The 19,993-nt window shown below is 37.9% G+C and overlaps 3 protein-coding genes across 3 annotated transcripts; all 3 read right to left on the bottom strand.

Annotated features, from left to right (window-relative positions):
* Positions 1–4,396: 4,396 nt before the first annotated feature.
* Positions 4,397–5,590, bottom strand: LOC129956585 (uncharacterized). The gene has a single exon (XM_056068513.1). It carries the CDS (start codon positions 5,588–5,590, stop codon positions 4,397–4,399), a length of 1,194 nt encoding a protein of 397 aa, XP_055924488.1.
* Positions 5,591–7,692: 2,102 nt separating this feature from the next.
* On the bottom strand, positions 7,693–15,187 carry LOC129956584 (uncharacterized). Its single transcript, XM_056068512.1, has 2 exons — positions 13,982–15,187; positions 7,693–7,704 (listed from the first exon to the last, which is right to left on the bottom strand). The coding sequence occupies exons 1-2, from the start codon at positions 15,185–15,187 to the stop codon at positions 7,693–7,695; spliced, it is 1,218 nt and encodes a 405-aa protein (XP_055924487.1).
* A 2,405-nt stretch (positions 15,188–17,592) lies between these two features.
* Positions 17,593–18,672, bottom strand: LOC129956583 (uncharacterized). Its single transcript, XM_056068511.1, has one exon. The coding sequence runs from the start codon at positions 18,670–18,672 to the stop codon at positions 17,593–17,595; it is 1,080 nt and encodes a 359-aa protein (XP_055924486.1).
* Positions 18,673–19,993: the final 1,321 nt, after the last annotated feature.

The raw sequence follows: 19,993 nt of genomic DNA, 5'->3' as shown, positions 1-19,993 counted from the left end.
TTTCGTCACATGATTAAGTCCTGCTTGATTTCTTGCCTTTGAAACACTTCCTTTGTTCTTCTTCAGCACACGAATTTTCTTTCATCACATGGTGTTAACTTCTTCGGTCTACCAGTCTTCGTTTTATTTCCAATTTTATAAGGATTTCTGATAAAGTTTGAAACTGTATTGGGACTCACCTGCAACAATCGAGCAATCTCTCTGACACCTTTACCATCATTTTGATATGCGGAAATTTGCCCTTTTTGCAAATCGTTCAAAGGTATTCCTTTAGGCATTTCTGAGAACGGAGAAACAACGTAACTTTTAAACAAATTAGATTTTTTTTGGCAGAAAAGGATAAACAAAGTGCAAAATCACTATTTAAATAAAGAACAACTCACTAAATTAAATATATTAGCAAGTGTCCTTCTACTTTTTTTACGCATCGGAAATTATATATACTAATTTTCTTAATAATATTAGTGGTAGATGTTTAATTTTTGCCTTAAATGAAAACAAGGGTCATTAAACTAAATCTGCATAAATATCTGGTAGTTAGGATTGGATTGGATTGGATATTGTTGTTTATTGGCGCAAGAGCCATATCTAACTATACTGCGCCAGACATATGGTTAAAATATAGTCTTAGACTTTACGTCCTACAGCTGATTAAATAAAACTGATAAAATTGCAAAGCAGTAACTCTTAAAATTGTAAACAAGGTAAAACCAACAAAGTTAAATGTTAAATAAAATGGTAAAATCCAGTTGCTTTTAAAAATTTAAAAAGATTTTTGTGGGGACGTTCCCCCACGAGCATTTGCATGCTCAGTGTTGAAGCACAGAAAAAACGTAAACGATGATGATCAAAATTGGGACACTCTATTAAGAGATGAAGAACGGTTAAAATCACTTGGCATCTAGAGCAGATAGGAGCTCGATTACCGAATAAAAGGTGTTTATGAGTAAAACGAGTGTGACCAATGCGGAGTCTAGACAATTTGACGTCTAGCTCTCGCACTGGTAAACAAGGCCAGGATGAAATGATAGGTTTTACGTTATGAAGTTTGTTATTAGTATGATTGTTCCATGATTCCTGCCAGAGTGAATTCATACGACGTTGAAAAATATTTTTTGCATCACAGAACGGGATGTCTCGCTGTGAAAGCAAAGATGCACTCTTTGCTGCATTATCCGCCAACTCATTACCAGTGATTCCGACATGACTCGGAATCCAACAAAACAATATCTCAAAATCCCTGTTTTTTAAAGTCCTTAGAAGATCGAGGATTTCCAAGGCAACCGGGTGAATCTGATTATTACAGTTGGAAAACATTGTCAGTGAACTCATGCTGTCAGTATAGATACAGAATTTACGATCAGAAGAGAGTGAAATCCTCTGAAGAGCATAAAAGATGGCTAATAATTCAGCGGATAAAACAGATAGAGAGGAATCTAGACGGTAACTAAATGTGTCGGTATCAAAGACAATACCGCAACCAACATGATCGTCTGATTTCGAACCATCCGTAAATATTTTTAAGTAATCTGAATACTGGCAGCAATGAGAATAAAACAGATTCTGATAAACAATAGGGGAAGTACTCTGCTTCTCAAAACCAGAGAAGGGATTTAAAAATGAAAACTGAGGAATATTCCAGGGAGGAAAGGAAAATGGATCGTATGTCTGGATTACCTTATCATGAAGTCCATAATCACGAAGGAGCATTTTAACTCTCTCGCAGAATGGAAGTACGTGAGAGCGACGAGCATTATAAAGTCTCCGAAGACTAACCGGAAATGTCAAAGAACACACAGGATGCTTCGGAACAGACAGTGCTCGAAGATAATATTGGGCAGATAATTTTTCACGTGGTAGATGATGGCAGAGAACATACAGACTATTCACAGGCGAGGTGCGAAATGCTCCTAAGCTAATTCTCAAAGCAGAATGGTGTATGGTATCAAGTCTACGTAAAACCGTAGGACGAGCAGAGCCATACACCATACTTCCGTAATCTATACGGGATAAAGTCACTGCTTGATAAATTCTAAGCAAGGAAGTTCGATCTGCTCCCCAAGTGGTTCTGGACAGTACCTTGAGAATATTTAATGACCTATCACACCTCTTCCGGAAATGTAGGACATGCGGAAGGAAAGTGAGCTTACGGTCAAATATTATCCCCAAAAACTTTATTTCATTTACCACAGGGATGGTAGCACTATGAATCTGAACTTTGGGATCTAAATGAATACCCCGTTTCCTACAAAAATGGACACATTTATTTTTCTCTGGAGAAATCGTATGTCCATTTTCATTGCACCAATTTACAAGTTTGTTTACAGCAACCTGCAGTTGTCGCTCTATCAGGTGCATATTGCTCCCTTGGCAAGAGATCTGGAGATCATCCACGTATAATGTGCCTTGAATAGATGGAGGTAAAACATTAATTATTTGGCTAAAATGGACAATAAAAAGAGTAACACTAAGAATGCTACCCTGCGGGACACCTTCAGTTTGAATAAAATCATTTGAATAGACGTTACCAATGCGAACTTTAAACGTTCGACAAGATAAAAAGTTTTTTAAAAATATCGGTAAATTTCCTCTAAAACCATATTTAAAAAGCGTTGAGAGTATGCCGTGACGCCACGTACGGTCGTACGCTTTCTCTATATCAAAAAAAAAATAGATACAAGGTGATTTCGCCTCACAAATGCATTGCGGATTTGCGTTTCCAGAAGGACGAGGTTGTCAACAGTAGACCGTCCCCTACGGAAACCACTCTGCAACTGAGAGATACATCCTTGTTTTTCTAATTCGAAAATCAAACGAGCATTGACCATACGTTCTAAGGTTTTACAGAGACAGCTCGTCAAAGCTATTGGTCGGTAGTTCATAGGATTGGATGGTTCTTTGCCGGGTTTTAGGATTGGGATAACAATAGCTTCGCGCCATTGTGAAGGGTACTTCTGCTCGGTCCAGATTCTGTTAAATAATAATAACAGGTTGGAAAGGGAAGTGGTATTCAAATGACGGAGCATGTTGTATGTAATCCCATCTGGTCCTGGACTGGTGTCATGAGATTTAGATAAGGCCTTTACGAGTTCAAACATTTTAAATTTACAGTTGTATGAAAACTTGCGACGGTCATTAAAATGCAGAGGCAAACGTTCCGCGGGATTCTTAATCGCCAGAAACTCAGGACCATAAGAATCTATTGCGGAAACTTGTGCAAATGCTTGGCCCAGGATATTGGCTACTTCTAATGGAGCAGAATGTATCCCACTTCCTGTATTTAAAACAGGAATGGAAGATTCACAATAAATACCATTAGCAGCCTTTACTTTTTTCCACAACTGTTTGCTAGAGGTCGATGATGTAATAGACGATACGAATTTAATCCAGGAATCCCTCTGACTCTGACGACGAATGCGACGAGCTAGCGCTTTGGCTCTTTTAAAAGCAATGAGATTTTCAGTTGTCGGGTACCTCCGAAAGATGTTCCATAGTTTTTTTTGCTGCTTGTGGCTGTCGCGACAAGCCTCATTCCACCACGGTCTGCGAAATTTTCTGAGACGTGGGGAGGTCTTTGGAATGGTGGCATTTGCGGCGTTTAATATGGTGTCAATAACAAGTTGCATTGCTTCCGTAATGTCGAAAGTACTGACCATGGTCTCTGTGATATCTGCCAATTGAGTGAAAGTATCCCAGTCTGCCCGCTGGAATAGAAAACGCGGAGGACAGAGAGTCGCACCGCCGCTATCAGCATGGGAGACAATAATAGGGAAATGGTCACTATTATGTAGATCTTTGCTAACTGCAAAGTTCAATACCGGCAAGAGTTCAGGAGAGCACATGGCTAGATCAAGGCTATGGAAGCTACGTGTGGGTTCATGGAAGTACGTCTTCTCATCATTATTGAGCAAACAGAGACAATTGTTAGAAATAAACTGTTCTATCTGTTGCCCACGAGAATTTGTACTTTCCGAACCCCACAACGTACTATGGCCGTTAAAATCTCCAAGTATAATAAATGGAGAAGGAAGTTGGTCCACAAGGTTATCAAGATCTTGCTGACGAATGACATCATGAGGCGGTAAGTAAATGTAGCAGACTGTGACCAAAATTCGTGTATGAACCTGAACAGCCACAGCCTGCAGAGAAGTGTGTAATAGGAGAGGTGTACTCGGATATAAATTCGACGTGAAAATACAAACTCCACCAGAAGGATGAGATGCTGTTTCTGCATCTTTACGAGCACAGTTATAACCGCGTATTTTGATGGGGATATTAGGTGTCAAGAAGGTCTCCTGAACACCAAAACAGATAGGATGAAAGTTGTTAAGGATGGTCTTAATGTCATTCAATTTGGACCGAAGGCCACGACAATTCCATGAAACGAAGGTACCCATTAAGTAACTTTTGCTTCAAGTAAAGGATTAGTAACAGTGTTGAGAAGTTGCGAAGCATCGCAATTCATTTTAAGTTCTTCATCCTCTTCTTCAGATGGATGAAGTGCGATTAGGTCTACATTTTTGGATGTGCCACCAAAAATGGACGTTAGGTCTTTGTGGACTGCACCTTGATTTGCGAGTCCCAAAGCAACTGAATTGCGCAAGGTTGATTTTCTAAGTTTTGTTCTAATATCCTGTGGAGAAAGACCGCGTTTTGAGAGTTGTAATTTCAAATGCTTTCCAGATTTTGTTTTATTTTTTTTAGGTTTGTCAAGTTTCGATAATTCAATTTCATTGTTTGTGGAATGCTCTGTTTCTGAATCAGTTGATTTTTCAAGTGTTTTTGTGTGTGTAGCAGATTTTACACAATTCGGACAAGAACAGTTTACACAAAACTGTTTCTGTACCACAGAAGCATAGGTTAAACCAGGCGTAGGTGTTTGAGCTAGTATTTTACGTCTAGCTTCAGGATATGTAATGTTTTCTTTGAACTTAAGAGTGGTTATTTGTTTCTCGAGAGTCCAACGTTTGCAAAGTCCCGAAAAGGAAGCATGATCTTCACCACAATTGACGCACTTTTCTGGCGCAGTGCACTCCTGGCTTTCATGACCTTTTTCAGCACATCGGGCACAAGTTACTGTCCCGCGGCAATTAGCTTTGGAGTGGCCGAAACGTTGACATTGGAAACATCTTAAGGGATTGGGTATATATGCTCTAACAGGTAATTTCAGATATCCGGCTTTTACAAATTCAGGCAGTTTAGGCGAATGGAAAGTGAGGATGAGATGTTTTGTATTAATGAGTTGCCCATCCCGCCGAATGGTTATGCGGCGTACATGAGTAACTCCTTGCTGTTGAAATCTTTTAGATATTTCTTCCAGAGAAACATTGTACAGCTCTCCACAGGTTATGACACCTTTTGAATAATTTAAGGAAGAGTGAGGGGAAACAGTAACTGGTATTGTAGCTAATGCTTTTAGTTTGGTTATTTGCTGCGCTTGCTTCTTAGAATTAACTTCTATAAGCAAGTCCCCAGAACGCAGTTTACGTATACCTGCAACATCACCGACGGTTGCTACTATGGCTTTTTGTACAAGAAATGGTGATACCGAGTGAAAAGTATCTTTGGTTTGCATTTGATTCGGTAACATTTGACGCCCACTGAAGGGAGAATGGTTTTTTTTTGCCCATACGATATTGATGGGGCTTCGGGCCCCGACGGCACCACCCACCATGGACTCCAACAAGGGAAGGCAGCCACCGGCTCTGGCCAATCCCAGCCTCGGCGCTTACCCTAGCGCTAGCCGGAACCTATACGCTCGGAGTTACCCCCGGGGACAGTGACCACCCTTAACGCCAAGCCCAAGGAGTAACCCCTTCGCTTGATCCCTGGCAGACTAGTAACTCAGGTTGCTAGCTACCGGCCGATTGATACACCGGGGACCACAGTGCACCGCCCGTCTAATGGGTCGCCACGCACGGCAAACACGTGGGGGTATTTGCTGTCCATGAGAAGCAGGAAGCAAACAGAGCGGCAACAGCTTCTCATGGAGAGCTCCCTCGCCTACCCTCGAGGGAAAGAAAAAACAAAGGCGACAGCAGAAGGCGCAGAGGAGAGTAAACCTAAAGGGAGTAAAGATCCCTGGGTACCTCGGGATTGGGACACACGTACTCACCTATAGTAGGTGAGCCCCTGAGGGGAATCTGGTAGTTAGGAGAAAATAAGAGATATTAATTGGCAAAAAGACACTGTCCTTCTACTTTTTTTACGCAGTGTAACAGTAAAACAACAATAACGCAAGAAATTAATACCTTTCTCCAATTATTAAATATACCTTGCACTTTCCGGTGGATCCCATCTCATGTTGGAATTGAAGGGAACGAATGTGCAGATGCCCTTGCAAAGGAAGCACGTGACGAAGACCAACCTGTGCAGATGCGAATGCTGCCACCAGGCGAAGGATCTACTACCAGCATCTTAGCAAGGCAACAATCCCCGATCTAAACTGCCCAAGAAACCTTTCCTCTACAATAGCTGGGCTACGTACTGGACATTTCAAAGGCATGAAGATATCACGAACCAATATAAAATCCTATTCCATCTGCAAGTACTGTCCTCATTCCCAACTAACTCCAGATCATGTTGTTGACTGCCTGGTCATTAAAGATTCCCTCTTTCAACTTGGAGCACCCCGAATCGAAATCCTCCATAACCATTGGGCTCCAGAACTTGCAGATCTTGCCGTCACCAGGGCGTTTGTAGGATTCTAATCTTTTGCATTAGCACTGCATGCATTGACACGACAACAGCAACAACAACAAAACATTGCCTTTGACTGCGACACTTAATTATTCGAACAATTGCTCTGAAGAACAATTGCATTTCAGATCTAAATGTTCCAAGATACTGGCCATCTTTTGAAACCATCTCGCTCTTTTATCTGGGAGTTATTGTTTTCTGCACATTTCTAGTTCTATCATGCAATTATTTTTAACATTTGGATATTTTTAGAAATAATTCTCGGGTGCTTTTCATAATATATTTTGTTTCCTCTTTCAAAGTGCCATTTTTTTTTTCTGACCTTTGAATCATTTCTGTTGCAGTTTCTGAAATATTTTGAAAAAGTTGCCAATCGGCGTCATCTCAAATAAAACAACAATGTTTTTTCGGATAAAATAACATCTGTAGATGGAAAAGCCATAAAATTTGTGAAATTGTCAGTACTGAACACATCATTTTGGTTCCTAAAATTAAAATCTACGGTCGAAAATGGCAAATGAAATGAGAAAGCAAAGAATACGGACTACTGCAATAGGTTGTTGGAAAAAAAGATTTCATTTCTATCATTTAAATGACATAAATCATGATTCATCATTAATTTAGCAATCCGCTGTCTTCGAGCATTTCAGTTGCATAATATATGAAAAGGAAGTAGAAGTGGTCTCACCACAGCAAGATCATTCAGTTGTACTATGATTCCATGAAAGATAAACTTTCATTAATATTTCGATTTGAATTGGAGATTAAACTATTTGTAATGTAGTATTGAGAATTATAGGCGTAAATAAAACAATTATGGTGAGTACAGCTACACTGCAATCGTAAGTTCATATTGTAAATAGTGTTTTCTAATAATATTGTAATTTTTAATTTAAATATCAATTTTAATGTGAAGAAGTATTCCTTGTAAAGCTTTGCAGACAGACAGATATTTATTTGTAAAATTTAAGACATAGAGAGTCATTAGGAAAGTCATGGAAAATCCTAGAAATGGAGTTAACAGTCATAATTAAAAAGTAATCATGTATGTAAAGTTTCTACCGAGTTTCACGTCAGCATATCACTTTCGTCTGTACGAAATTCTTTTATCAATTCTTCAACATCTTTTTTTGCAAAAAAAAAAATTTTACTTTTCACTTAATGCTTTTGTAAAAAGATTTTCGATTTATTGTAACATATATTTCGAGATTATATTCTAGCTTTATCCTTAGTTTTCGTTTCTTTTGAATGCCTTTTCCTACTTTCCTTTTTTATTTTTTTATTTTCCAGTTCGAAGCAGAGCTCTCATTTCTTTTTCTGATAATTCCAGCACATGCGAAAAATTCATTGTTTGCATTTGAGTAGAACTCGAAAATATTATGAAATCTTTTCTCTAGTAGTTATTTTAGGAAGGAACGAATAATTTCAAGGAACATTTCGATAAATTCTTATTCAAAATCAAAAATTGTTTTTAGTATGGCTGTCTGGCTTATTTCGCAAAATGCACATGAAGTCTTTGTTTCAAAAAAAGGAAAAACCTGCCAAAAAAGAAATTGAAAATATATACTCCATCTTAAGGATCATTGGACGATTTATAAGAAACAAAGTAAAGGATGAATTAGAATTGAAAGAATTTGCTTTAAGCCACAGATCACAATGTTGATTTTCAGCGAAAGATGCCTTCTATGACTCAGAATAAATACACAGATGTTATTATCTGAAAGAAGACCAAAAACTGTAACCCTCATCATACATTTCATTTCAATGTCCTAAATTTAATTCTCCTGGTAGGCGGTTTTGCAATTCATCCAAATTACTGATATATGAATTTGTGGCACAATATCCTCATTAGAATGTCTTTCAATTTTTAAGAACTATTAATTTGATCGCTTTTACATAAATTCTAGTGGATATTTTTCCATATTGTAACATATATTTCGAGATTATATTCTAGCTTTATCCTTAGTTTTCATTTCTTTGCAATGCCTTTTTTTACTTTCCTTCTTTCTTTTCCAGTTCGAAGCCGGGCTCTCATTTTTTTTCTGATAGTTTTAACGCATGCGAGAAATTCGTTGTTTGCATTTGAGTGAAACTCGAAAATATTACGATATCTTTTCACTAGTAGTTATTTTAGGAAGGAACGAATGATTTCAATGAACATTTCGATAAATTCTTATCCTAAGTCAAAAACGGTTTTTAGTATGGTTGCCTGGTTTATTTCGCAAAATGGACATAAAGTCTTTTTTTCAAAAAAATGAAAACCCTTCAAAAAAAAATTTGAAAATAGTGCCGCATTGAAAAAAAGTTAGTCGAAACTCCATGGCCGAACGGCCATAGCACTGGTCTCATAATTAAGAGACCGTAAGTTCGTATCACGATAGAGACGATGTGATTCATAGTATGTGTAAATATTTAATCCCTTGGGTTTATGTTTTCCTTTATTTCATGTTCCAGAAGATTCTGGACATTTCTTTAGTTTACCAGACAAGTGTTCTGGACTTTTCTTACTGTCTCCAGAAGAGTATTCTTTAACTTTCTCTGCTAGTATAAGTGCAGAAGATTTGTCAGTTACTGTATTCTGAGTGCAGTTAATAAATTTGGTTAGCTCTACCTCTTGTGTATGTCATTGAGTTCTATATACTATAGTATCTACGTGAGAATACATACTCCATCTTACGGATCATTGGACGATTTATAAGAAACAAAGTAAAGGATGAATTAGAATTGAAAGAATTTGCTTTAAGCCACAGATCACAATGTTGATTTTCAGCGAAAGATGCCTTCTATGACTCAGAATAAATACACAAATGTTATTCTCTGAAAGAAGGCCAAAAACTGTAACCCTCATCATACATTTCATTTCAATGTCCTAAATTTAATTCTCCTGGTAGGCGGTTTTGCAATTCATCCTAATTACTGATATATGAATTTGTGGCACAATATCATCATCAGAATGTCTTTCAATTTTTAAGAACTATTAATTTGATCGATTTTACATAAATTCTAGTGGATATTTTTCCATATTGTAACATATATTTCGAGATTATATTCTAGCTTTATCCTTAGTTTTCATTTCTTTGCAATGCCTTTTTTTACTTTCCTTCTTTCTTTTCCAGTTCGAAGCCGGGCTCTCATTTTTTTTTCTGATAGTTTTAACGCATGCGAGAAATTCGTTGTTTGCATTTGAGTGAAACTCGAAAATATTACGATATCTTTTCACTAGTAGTTATTTTAGGAAGGAACGAATGATTTCAATGAACATTTCGATAAATTCTTATCCTAAGTCAAAAACGGTTTTTAGTATGGTTGCCAGGTTTATTTCGCAAAATGGACATAAAGTCTTTTTTTCAAAAAAATGAAAACCCTTCAAAAAAAAATTTGAAAATAGTGCCGCATTGAAAAAAAGTTAGTCGAAACTCCATGGCCGAACGGTCATAGCACTGGTCTCATAATTAAGAGACCGTAAGTTCGTATCACGATAGAGACGATGTGATTCATAGTATGTGTAAATATTTAATCCCTTGGGTTTATGTTTTCCTTTATTTCAAGTTCCAGAAGATTCTGGACATTTCTTTAGTTTACCAGACAAGTGTTCTGGACTTTTCTTACTGTCTCCAGAAGAGTATTCTTTAACTTTCTCTGCTAGTATAAGTGCAGAAGATTTGTCAGTTACTGTATTCTGAGTGCAGTTAATAAATTTGGTTAGCTCTACCTCTTGTGTATGTCATTGAGTTCTATATACTATAGTATCTACGTGAGAATACATACTCCATCTTACGGATCATTGGACGATTTATAAGAAACAAAGTAAAGGATGAATTAGAATTGAAAGAATTTGCTTTAAGCCACAGATCACAATGTTGATTTTCAGCGAAAGATGCCTTCTATGACTCAGAATAAATACACAAATGTTATTCTCTGAAAGAAGGCCAAAAACTGTAACCCTCATCATACATTTCATTTCAATGTCCTAAATTTAATTCTCCTGGTAGGCGGTTTTGCAATTCATCCTAATTACTGATATATGAATTTGTGGCACAATATCATCATCAGAATGTCTTTCAATTTTTAAGAACTATTAATTTGATCGATTTTACATAAATTCCAGTGGATATTTTTCCATATTGTAACATATATTTCGAGATTATATTCTAGCTTTATCCTTAGTTTTCATTTCTTTGCAATGCCTTTTTTTACTTTCCTTCTTTCTTTTCCAGTTCGAAGCCGGGCTCTCATTTTTTTTTCTGATAGTTTTAACGCATGCGAGAAATTCGTTGTTTGCATTTGAGTGAAACTCGAAAATATTACGATATCTTTTCACTAGTAGTTATTTTAGGAAGGAACGAATGATTTCAATGAACATTTCGATAAATTCTTATCCTAAGTCGAAAACGGTTTTTAGTATGGTTGCCTGGTTTATTTCGCAAAATGGACATGAAGTCTTTGTTTCAAAAAAATGAAAACCCTTCAAAAAAAATTTGAAAATAGTGCCGCATTGAAAAAAAGTTAGTCGAAACTCTATGGCCGAACGGTCATAGCACTGGTCTCATAATTAAGAGACCGTAAGTTCGTATCACGATAGAGACGATGTGATTCATAATATGTGTAAATATTTAATCCCTTGGGTTTATGCTTTCCTTTATTTCATGTTCCAGAAGATTCTGGACATTTCTTTAGTTTACCAGACAAGTGTTCTGGACTTTTCTTACTGTCTCCAGAAGAGTATTCTTTAACTTTCTCTGCTAGTATAAGTGCAGAAGATTTGTCAGTTACTGTATTCTGAGTGCAGTTAATAAATTTGGTTAGCTCTACCTCTTGTGTATGTCATTGAGTTCTATATACTATAGTATCTACGTGAGAATACATACTCCATCTTACGGATCATTGGACGATTTATAAGAAACAAAGTAAAGGATGAATTAGAATTGAAAGAATTTGCTTTAAGCCACAGATCACAATGTTGATTTTCAGCGAAAGATGCCTTCTATGACTCAGAATAAATACACAAATGTTATTCTCTGAAAGAAGGCCAAAAACTGTAACCCTCATCATACATTTCATTTCAATGTCCTAAATTTAATTCTCCTGGTAGGCGGTTTTGCAATTCATCCTAATTACTGATATATGAATTTGTGGCACAATATCATCATCAGAATGTCTTTCAATTTTTAAGAACTATTAATTTGATCGATTTTACATAAATTCTAGTGGATATTTTTCCATATTGTAACATATATTTCGAGATTATATTCTAGCTTTATCCTTAGTTTTCATTTCTTTGCAATGCCTTTTTTTACTTTCCTTCTTTCTTTTCCAGTTCGAAGCCGGGCTCTCATTTTTTTTTCTGATAGTTTTAACGCATGCGAGAAATTCGTTGTTTGCATTTGAGTGAAACTCGAAAATATTACGATATCTTTTCACTAGTAGTTATTTTAGGAAGGAACGAATGATTTCAATGAACATTTCGATAAATTCTTATCCTAAGTCAAAAACGGTTTTTAGTATGGTTGCCTGGTTTATTTCGCAAAATGGACATAAAGTCTTTTTTTCAAAAAAATGAAAACCCTTCAAAAAAAAATTTGAAAATAGTACCGCATTGAAAAAAAGTTAGTCGAAACTCCATGGCCGAACGGTCATAGCACTGGTCTCATAATTAAGAGACCGTAAGTTCGTATCACGATAGAGACGATGTGATTCATAGTATGTGTAAATAATTAATCCCTTGGGTTTATGTTTTCCTTTATTTCAAGTTCCAGAAGATTCTGGACATTTCTTTAGTTTACCAGACAAGTGTTCTGGACTTTTCTTACTGTCTCCAGAAGAGTATTCTTTAACTTTCTCTGCTAGTATAAGTGCAGAAGATTTGTCAGTTACTGTATTCTGAGTGCAGTTAATAAATTTGGTTAGCTCTACCTCTTGTGTATGTCATTGAGTTCTATATACTATAGTATCTACGTGAGAATACATACTCCATCTTACGGATCATTGGACGATTTATAAGAAACAAAGTAAAGGATGAATTAGAATTGAAAGAATTTGCTTTAAGCCACAGATCACAATGTTGATTTTCAGCGAAAGATGCCTTCTATGACTCAGAATAAATACACAAATGTTATTCTCTGAAAGAAGGCCAAAAACTGTAACCCTCATCATACATTTCATTTCAATGTCCTAAATTTAATTCTCCTGGTAGGCGGTTTTGCAATTCATCCTAATTACTGATATATGAATTTGTGGCACAATATCATCATCAGAATGTCTTTCAATTTTTAAGAACTATTAATTTGATCGATTTTACATAAATTCCAGTGGATATTTTTCCATATTGTAACATATATTTCGAGATTATATTCTAGCTTTATCCTTAGTTTTCATTTCTTTGCAATGCCTTTTTTTACTTTCCTTCTTTCTTTTCCAGTTCGAAGCCGGGCTCTCATTTTTTTTCTGATAGTTTTAACGCATGCGAGAAATTCGTTGTTTGCATTTGAGTGAAACTCGAAAATATTACGATATCTTTTCACTAGTAGTTATTTTAGGAAGGAACGAATGATTTCAATGAACATTTCGATAAATTCTTATCCTAAGTCGAAAACGGTTTTTAGTATGGTTGCCTGGTTTATTTCGCAAAATGGACATGAAGTCTTTGTTTCAAAAAAATGAAAACCCTTCAAAAAAAATTTGAAAATAGTGCCGCATTGAAAAAAAGTTAGTCGAAACTCTATGGCCGAACGGTCATAGCACTGGTCTCATAATTAAGAGACCGTAAGTTCGTATCACGATAGAGACGATGTGATTCATAATATGTGTAAATATTTAATCCCTTGGGTTTATGCTTTCCTTTATTTCATGTTCCAGAAGATTCTGGACATTTCTTTAGTTTACCAGACAAGTGTTCTGGACTTTTCTTACTGTCTCCAGAAGAGTATTCTTTATTGTTGTTGTTGTTGTTGGGTTTAATGGCGCAAGAGCCATTCTTGGCGATACTGCGCCAAGCGTATGGTTTAATTTCATCCCATATAATAATTGGTTAAAATTTTAAAAAAAGACGTTCGATTCTAGTAAAAAACGGACATTTTTTTTTTAAAAGTAGAAATGAATGCATGAAATTCAAATGTAACATTGATTACTAATGTACAATAATTTTTTTTATAGTAGAGAAAAAAGGAAAAGTTTTAAAAGCTCAGTAGTATACAAAGGGATATAGACATAAATATCAGATACAAGTAAAAAAATGGATAGATTTTAAAAATTTAAAAATATTTGGATGGTATGTTTCACCCACCAGGTCTTGTATGTTAAGATTTGACGAGTGGAAGAAGTAACGACGATGAACTTCAAAGTTAGGACAGACAATCAAAATATGTTGAATACTAATCTCAATATGACATTTGGAGCATATTGGTGCCCTTTCACCAAAAAGGAGATGGAGGTGAGTATATCGAGTATGCCCTATACGTAGGCGAGTCATTTTGACATCATTCTCACGCTGTCGTAGAGTAGGCCATAAACCAACTGTGGGCTTGACGGAATGCAACTTATTGTGGATCTGCAGATCCCATTCCACCTGCCATTTAGAAAAGATGTGTCGTACAAGGGACCGCTTAGTATCACAATATGGAAGAGATTGTATTAGAAATAGTGATGCAGATTTAGCTGCAAAATCTGCCCTTTCATTACCGGTAATACCTGCATGCCCTGGTACCCAACAGAAGAGAATTTTGAAACCCCTATTTTCTAGGAGTCGTAATGTACACAAAATTTGAATAGCAATAGTGTGCATCTGATAGTGATAATGAGAGAGTGTCTCCAAAGCACTCAGACTGTCAGTATAAATTATAAAATTACGCTCAGAAAGTGGCAAGATTTCGCGAAGAGCACAGAAAATTGCCACCAACTCAGCCGTGAAAACGGAGCAACAGTTGTGTAGGCGATAGCTCAGAGTATCAGATGGAATTATGATGCCGCAACCGACATGCCCATCTGATCGGGAACCATCTGTAAAGATTGGTGTGAAAGAAGAATACTGACAGCGATGATAAAGAAAAAGTTGCTGATAAACAACAGAAGCAGTGGAGGACTTATCAAAACCTGCAAATGGATTCAGAAATGAAATGTATGGGACATCCCAAGGCGGAAAGCAAAAAGAATCAACAGTCGTGATGGTGACATTTGACAGGTCCGAATCACGCATGAGCAATTTTGCTCTCTCATTGAATGGAAGAACATGTGAGGGGCGGGCATTATATAGTCTGCGAAGACCTACGGGAAGATTCATATGACAAATAGGGTGATTAGGGACAGATCTTGTACGATAATAGTATAGAGTAGATAACTTTAAACGCCTTAAAGGGAGAGAGGGTTGATGGCAAATAACATACAGGCTCTCTACTGGAGAGGTGCGAAATGCTCCAGAACAGATTCTTAGAGCAGTGTGGTGTACGGTATCCAATTGCCGCAAAGCCGTAGAGCGTGCAGACCCATACACCATGCAGGCATAATCAATGCGAGAAAGTACGACTGCTTGATAAATTCGTAGTAGGGAGGTTCGATCGGCACCCCAAGATGTTTTGGACAGAACTTTTAGAATATTCAATGATTTCTCACACTTCTGCCGTAGGTGTAAGATGTGAGGAAGGAAAGTGAGCTTTCGATCAAGAATCACTCCCAAAAACCGAATTTCATTCACCACTGGAATGGAAATATTCCGAATATGAATATTCGGATCAAGGTGAACATTTCTTTTCCTGCAAAAATGGACGCATCGGCTCTTCTCCGGAGAGATAGTATGCCCATTGTTGTCGCACCACTCTACCACTTTATTAACGGCATTTTGCAATTGCCGCTCTATTAAATTCATATTGCTACCTTGGCATGAGATCTGAAGGTCATCGACATAAAGTGATCCATGAACAGATGAAGGTAAAAGAGTTAAAACTTGATTAAGATGAACAATAAAAAGAGTGACACTGAGGACACTTCCCTGAGGAACTCCCTCAGCTTGGATAAAATTAGATGAATAAGTGTTGCCAACGCGAACTCTGAAAGTCCGATGTGATAAAAAGTTTTGTAAAAATATGGGTAGGTTTCCCCTAAAACCTAAGTTAAAAATTGTAGAAAGTATGCCAAAGCGCCAAGCACGGTCGTACGCCTTCTCAATATCAAAGAATATGGAGATAAGGTGGTTCCTCCTAACAAATGCGTTGCGTATCTGGGTTTCCAGTAGAATTAGGTTGTCAAAAGTAGACCGACCTCTACGGAAACCACTCTGCAACGAGGATATGTATCCGTTTTTCTCCAGTTCGAATATTAGACGGGCATTCACCATGCGCTCAAAGGTCTTACAAAGGCAACTCGTCAGAGCGATTGGTCTGTAGTTCAGAGAATTTGATGGTTCCTTTCCAGGTTTTAAGATTGGGATCACAATAGCCTCGCACCATTGTGAAGGGTACTTCTGTTCAATCCATATTCTGTTAAATAATATTAACAGATTGGAAAGGGAAGTTGTATTCAAATGGCGGAGCATATTATATGTGATCCCATCTGGGCCAGGACTTGTATCATTGGTTTTAGATAAGGCCGTTTCCAGTTCAAACATCCTGAATTCTCAGTTATATGGAAAAGGGCGTCGGTCATTAAAGCGTAGACGCAACCGTTCCGCGCGATTCTTAATAGCCACAAATGTAGGACTGTAAGAGTCAATTGCGGACACTTCCGAGAATGCTTGACCAAGAATATTGGCAACATCTAATGGGGTTGAGTGCACCATATTTCCTGTATTTAAAACAGGCAAGGAGGTTTCACTATATATTCCATTAGCGGCCTTTACTTTTTTCCACATATGTTTACTGGAAGTGTAGGATGTGATGGAGGATACGAATTTTATCCAAGATTCTCTCTGACTTCGACGACGAATGCGACGAGCAAGTGCTTTGGCTTGCTTAAATGCAATCAGATTTTCTGTTGTCGGATACCTTCGGAAAATATTCCAAAGTTTTTTTTGGTTTTTATGACTGTCGCGACAAGCTTCATTCCACCACGGTCTACGAAATTTTCTTAGACGTGGGGAAGTCTTCGGAATAGTGGCATTCGCGGAGCTTATTATGCAGTTAATGACATGTTGTACTGCTTCCGTGATGTCGTAAGTACGGACCATGTTCTCGGTGATATCTGCCAATTGCGTGAAAGTATCCCAGTCTGCCCGCTTGAATAGAAAACGCGGAGGACAGGGAGTCGCACCACCGCTATCAGCATGGGAGACAATAATAGGAAAGTGATCACTATTATGTAGATCTTTGCTGACTGTAAAGGTCAAAGATGGCAAGAGTTCAGGAGAGCAAATGGCTAGATCAAGGCTATGGAAGCTACGGGTGGGTTCATGAAAGTACGTCTTCTCATCATTATTGAGCAGACAGATACAGTTATTTGTTATTAACTGTTCGATCTGCCGCCCACGAGAGTTTGTACTATCTGAACCCCACAAAGTACTATGTCCATTGAAATCGCCACATAAAATAAAAGGCTTCGGAAGCTGGTCCACTAACTGGTCAAGATCTTGCTGACGTACGACATCATGAGGCGGTAAATAAATGCAACAGACTGTGACCAAAATTCGTGTCTGAACTTGCACAGCCACAGCCTGTAGAGAAGTTTGTAAAGTGAGAGGTGTGCTCGGATATATATTAGAAGTGAAGATACAGACTCCTCCCGAACTATGAGATTCAGTGTCTGCATCGTTCCGAACACAATTATAACCACGTAATTTAATTGGAATATTGGACTTCAAGAAGGTCTCTTGAAGACCAAAACAAACAGGATGAAAGGTGTTCATAATGGTCTTAATGTCAAAAAGTTTGGATCGAAGGCCGCGACAATTCCAAGAAATGAAGGTACCCATTAAGAATTCGGGATTGCAGGTAAGTTAATAGGTGCATGTGGTAGAGTTGCGGAAACTTCACAACTCATGTGCAAATCCTCATCCTCATCTGATGGATGGAGAGAAAGGCGATCTGGACTTTTGGGCATGCCACCAAATATTGACGACAAGTCCTTGTGGACTATACCCTGCGTCGCAAGTCCCAAAGCGACGGAATTTTTAGCTGCTGACTTTTTCAATTTTGAAGGCAGTTCCGGTTTTGAAATACCGCGTTTTGCTAACTTCAACGTCAGCGAGTTTTGCAATTTTTTCTTCAATTTCTTTTGTGATTTCTTAGGTCTGTCAAGTGTACTATTGTTGGAATGTTCAGAATCAGAATTCCTAATATTTTCAGGTGGCTTTGAATCGGCGTGAAATTTTACACAATTACTACACGAACAATTTGCGCAAAAGGTGTTCTGGACAGCAGAAGCGTAACTTTTACCAGGAATAGGAGTTTGTACTTGAACTCTACGCCTGGCTTCGGGATATGAAAGATCTTCTTTGATTTTTATTGTGATTACTTGTTTTTCAAGCTGCCAGCTAGGGCATGATCGAGAAAAGGAAGGGTGATCGCCTTTACAGTTCACACACTTTTCCTGTGCGGAACATTCCTGGCTATCATGCCCTTTTTCTGCACAGCGGGCACATGTTAAAGACCCGCGGCAATTTACTTTAGAATGGCCAAACCGCTGGCACTGAAAGCATCTGAGTGGGTTCGGAATGTACGGCCTTACTGGGCGTCGTATATAACCTGCGTAAACAAATTCTGGTAGTTTGGGTGTCTGAAACGTTAAGATGTGATGTTTTGTTTCAAGGAGTTGTCCATTACGCCGTATCGTTATGCGACGGACATCTATAACTCCTTGCGGTTTCATTTCTGATTTTATTATATCTATGGGGACATTTAAGAGTTCCCCACAGGTAATGACACCTTTAGAGGTATTCAACGACTGGTGAGGACTTACAGTTATTGGTATATTTCCCAGTGCTTTTAATTTTTGAATCTGCTGGGCTTGCTTACGGGAATTCACCTCAACAAGCAAGTCACCAGAGCGCATTTTACGAATGGATTTAACATCTTCCACTGTTGCCGTTATAGCCTCTTGCACAAGGAAGGGAGAGACAGTTTGAAATGTTTCGTTATTTGAAGAAACTCGCTTTACAATGTAAAATGGATCAAAATGATTGGATATGTTGGAAGATATTGGAATGTTTCGATGCCCACTGAAGGGACCACGTTTGGAGGAGCCCATACGATATAGTAAATGATTCGGGTCCGACGGCACCGCCCACCACGGAGCCCAACAAGGGAAGGCAATTACCGGCTCTGTTTATTCTCAGCCTCGGCATCCACCCTAGTGCTAATCGGTACCTATACGCTGGGAGTTACCCCCGGGGACAGTGACCACCCTTAACGCCAAGCCCAAGGAGTACCCCTTCGCTTGATCCCTAGCAAACTAACCACTTAGGTAGTTAGCGACCAGCCGATTGATGTACCGGGGACCACAGTACACCACCCGTCTTTCAAATGGGTCGCCACGCACGGCAAACACGTGGGGTTTTGGCTGTCCATGAGAAGCTAGAAGCAAACAGAGCGGCGACAGCTTCTCATGGACAGCTCCCTCGCCTGCCGTCGAGGGAAAGAAAAAATACAGCAAAAAGCAGAAGGCGTAGAGGAGAGCGAACTGAAAGGGAGTAAAGATCCCTGGGTACCTCGGGATTGGGACACCCGTACTCACCTATAGTAGGTGAGCCCCTGAGGGGAAGAGTATTCTTTAACTTTCTCTGCTAGTATAAGTGCAGAAGATTTGTCAGTTACTGTATTCTGAGTGCAGTTAATAAATTTGTTTAGCTCTACCTCTTGTGTATGTCATTGAGTTCTATATACTATAGTATCTACGTGAGAATACATACTCCATCTTACGGATCATTGGACGATTTATAAGAAACAAAGTAAAGGATGAATTAGAATTGAAAGAATTTGCTTTAAGCCACAGATCACAATGTTGATTTTCAGCGAAAGATGCCTTCTATGACTCAGAATAAATACACAGATGTTATTATCTGAAAGAAGGCCAAAAACTGTAACCCTCATCATACATTTCATTTCAATGTCCTAAATTTAATTCTCCTGGTAGGCGGTTTTGCAATTCATCCTAATTACTGATATATGAATTTGTGGCACAATATCCTCATCAGAATGTCTTTCAATTTTTAAGAACTATTAATTTGATCGCTTTTACATAAATTCTAGTGGATATTTTTGCATAATTCGACTCACTATTTTATATCATTATCTTTTCTTAAATTTATAGTATTTTATTTTTATACTAGCACAAATATTTTCCTATATTTTAAATTAGACAAAATATTGTTTTA

The sequence above is a fragment of the Argiope bruennichi genome, chromosome 11 (genome assembly GCF_947563725.1).
Source record: "Argiope bruennichi chromosome 11, qqArgBrue1.1, whole genome shotgun sequence".
NCBI classification, from domain to species: domain Eukaryota; kingdom Metazoa; phylum Arthropoda; class Arachnida; order Araneae; family Araneidae; genus Argiope; species Argiope bruennichi.
This window is presented reverse-complemented; position numbering and strand designations above follow the sequence as displayed.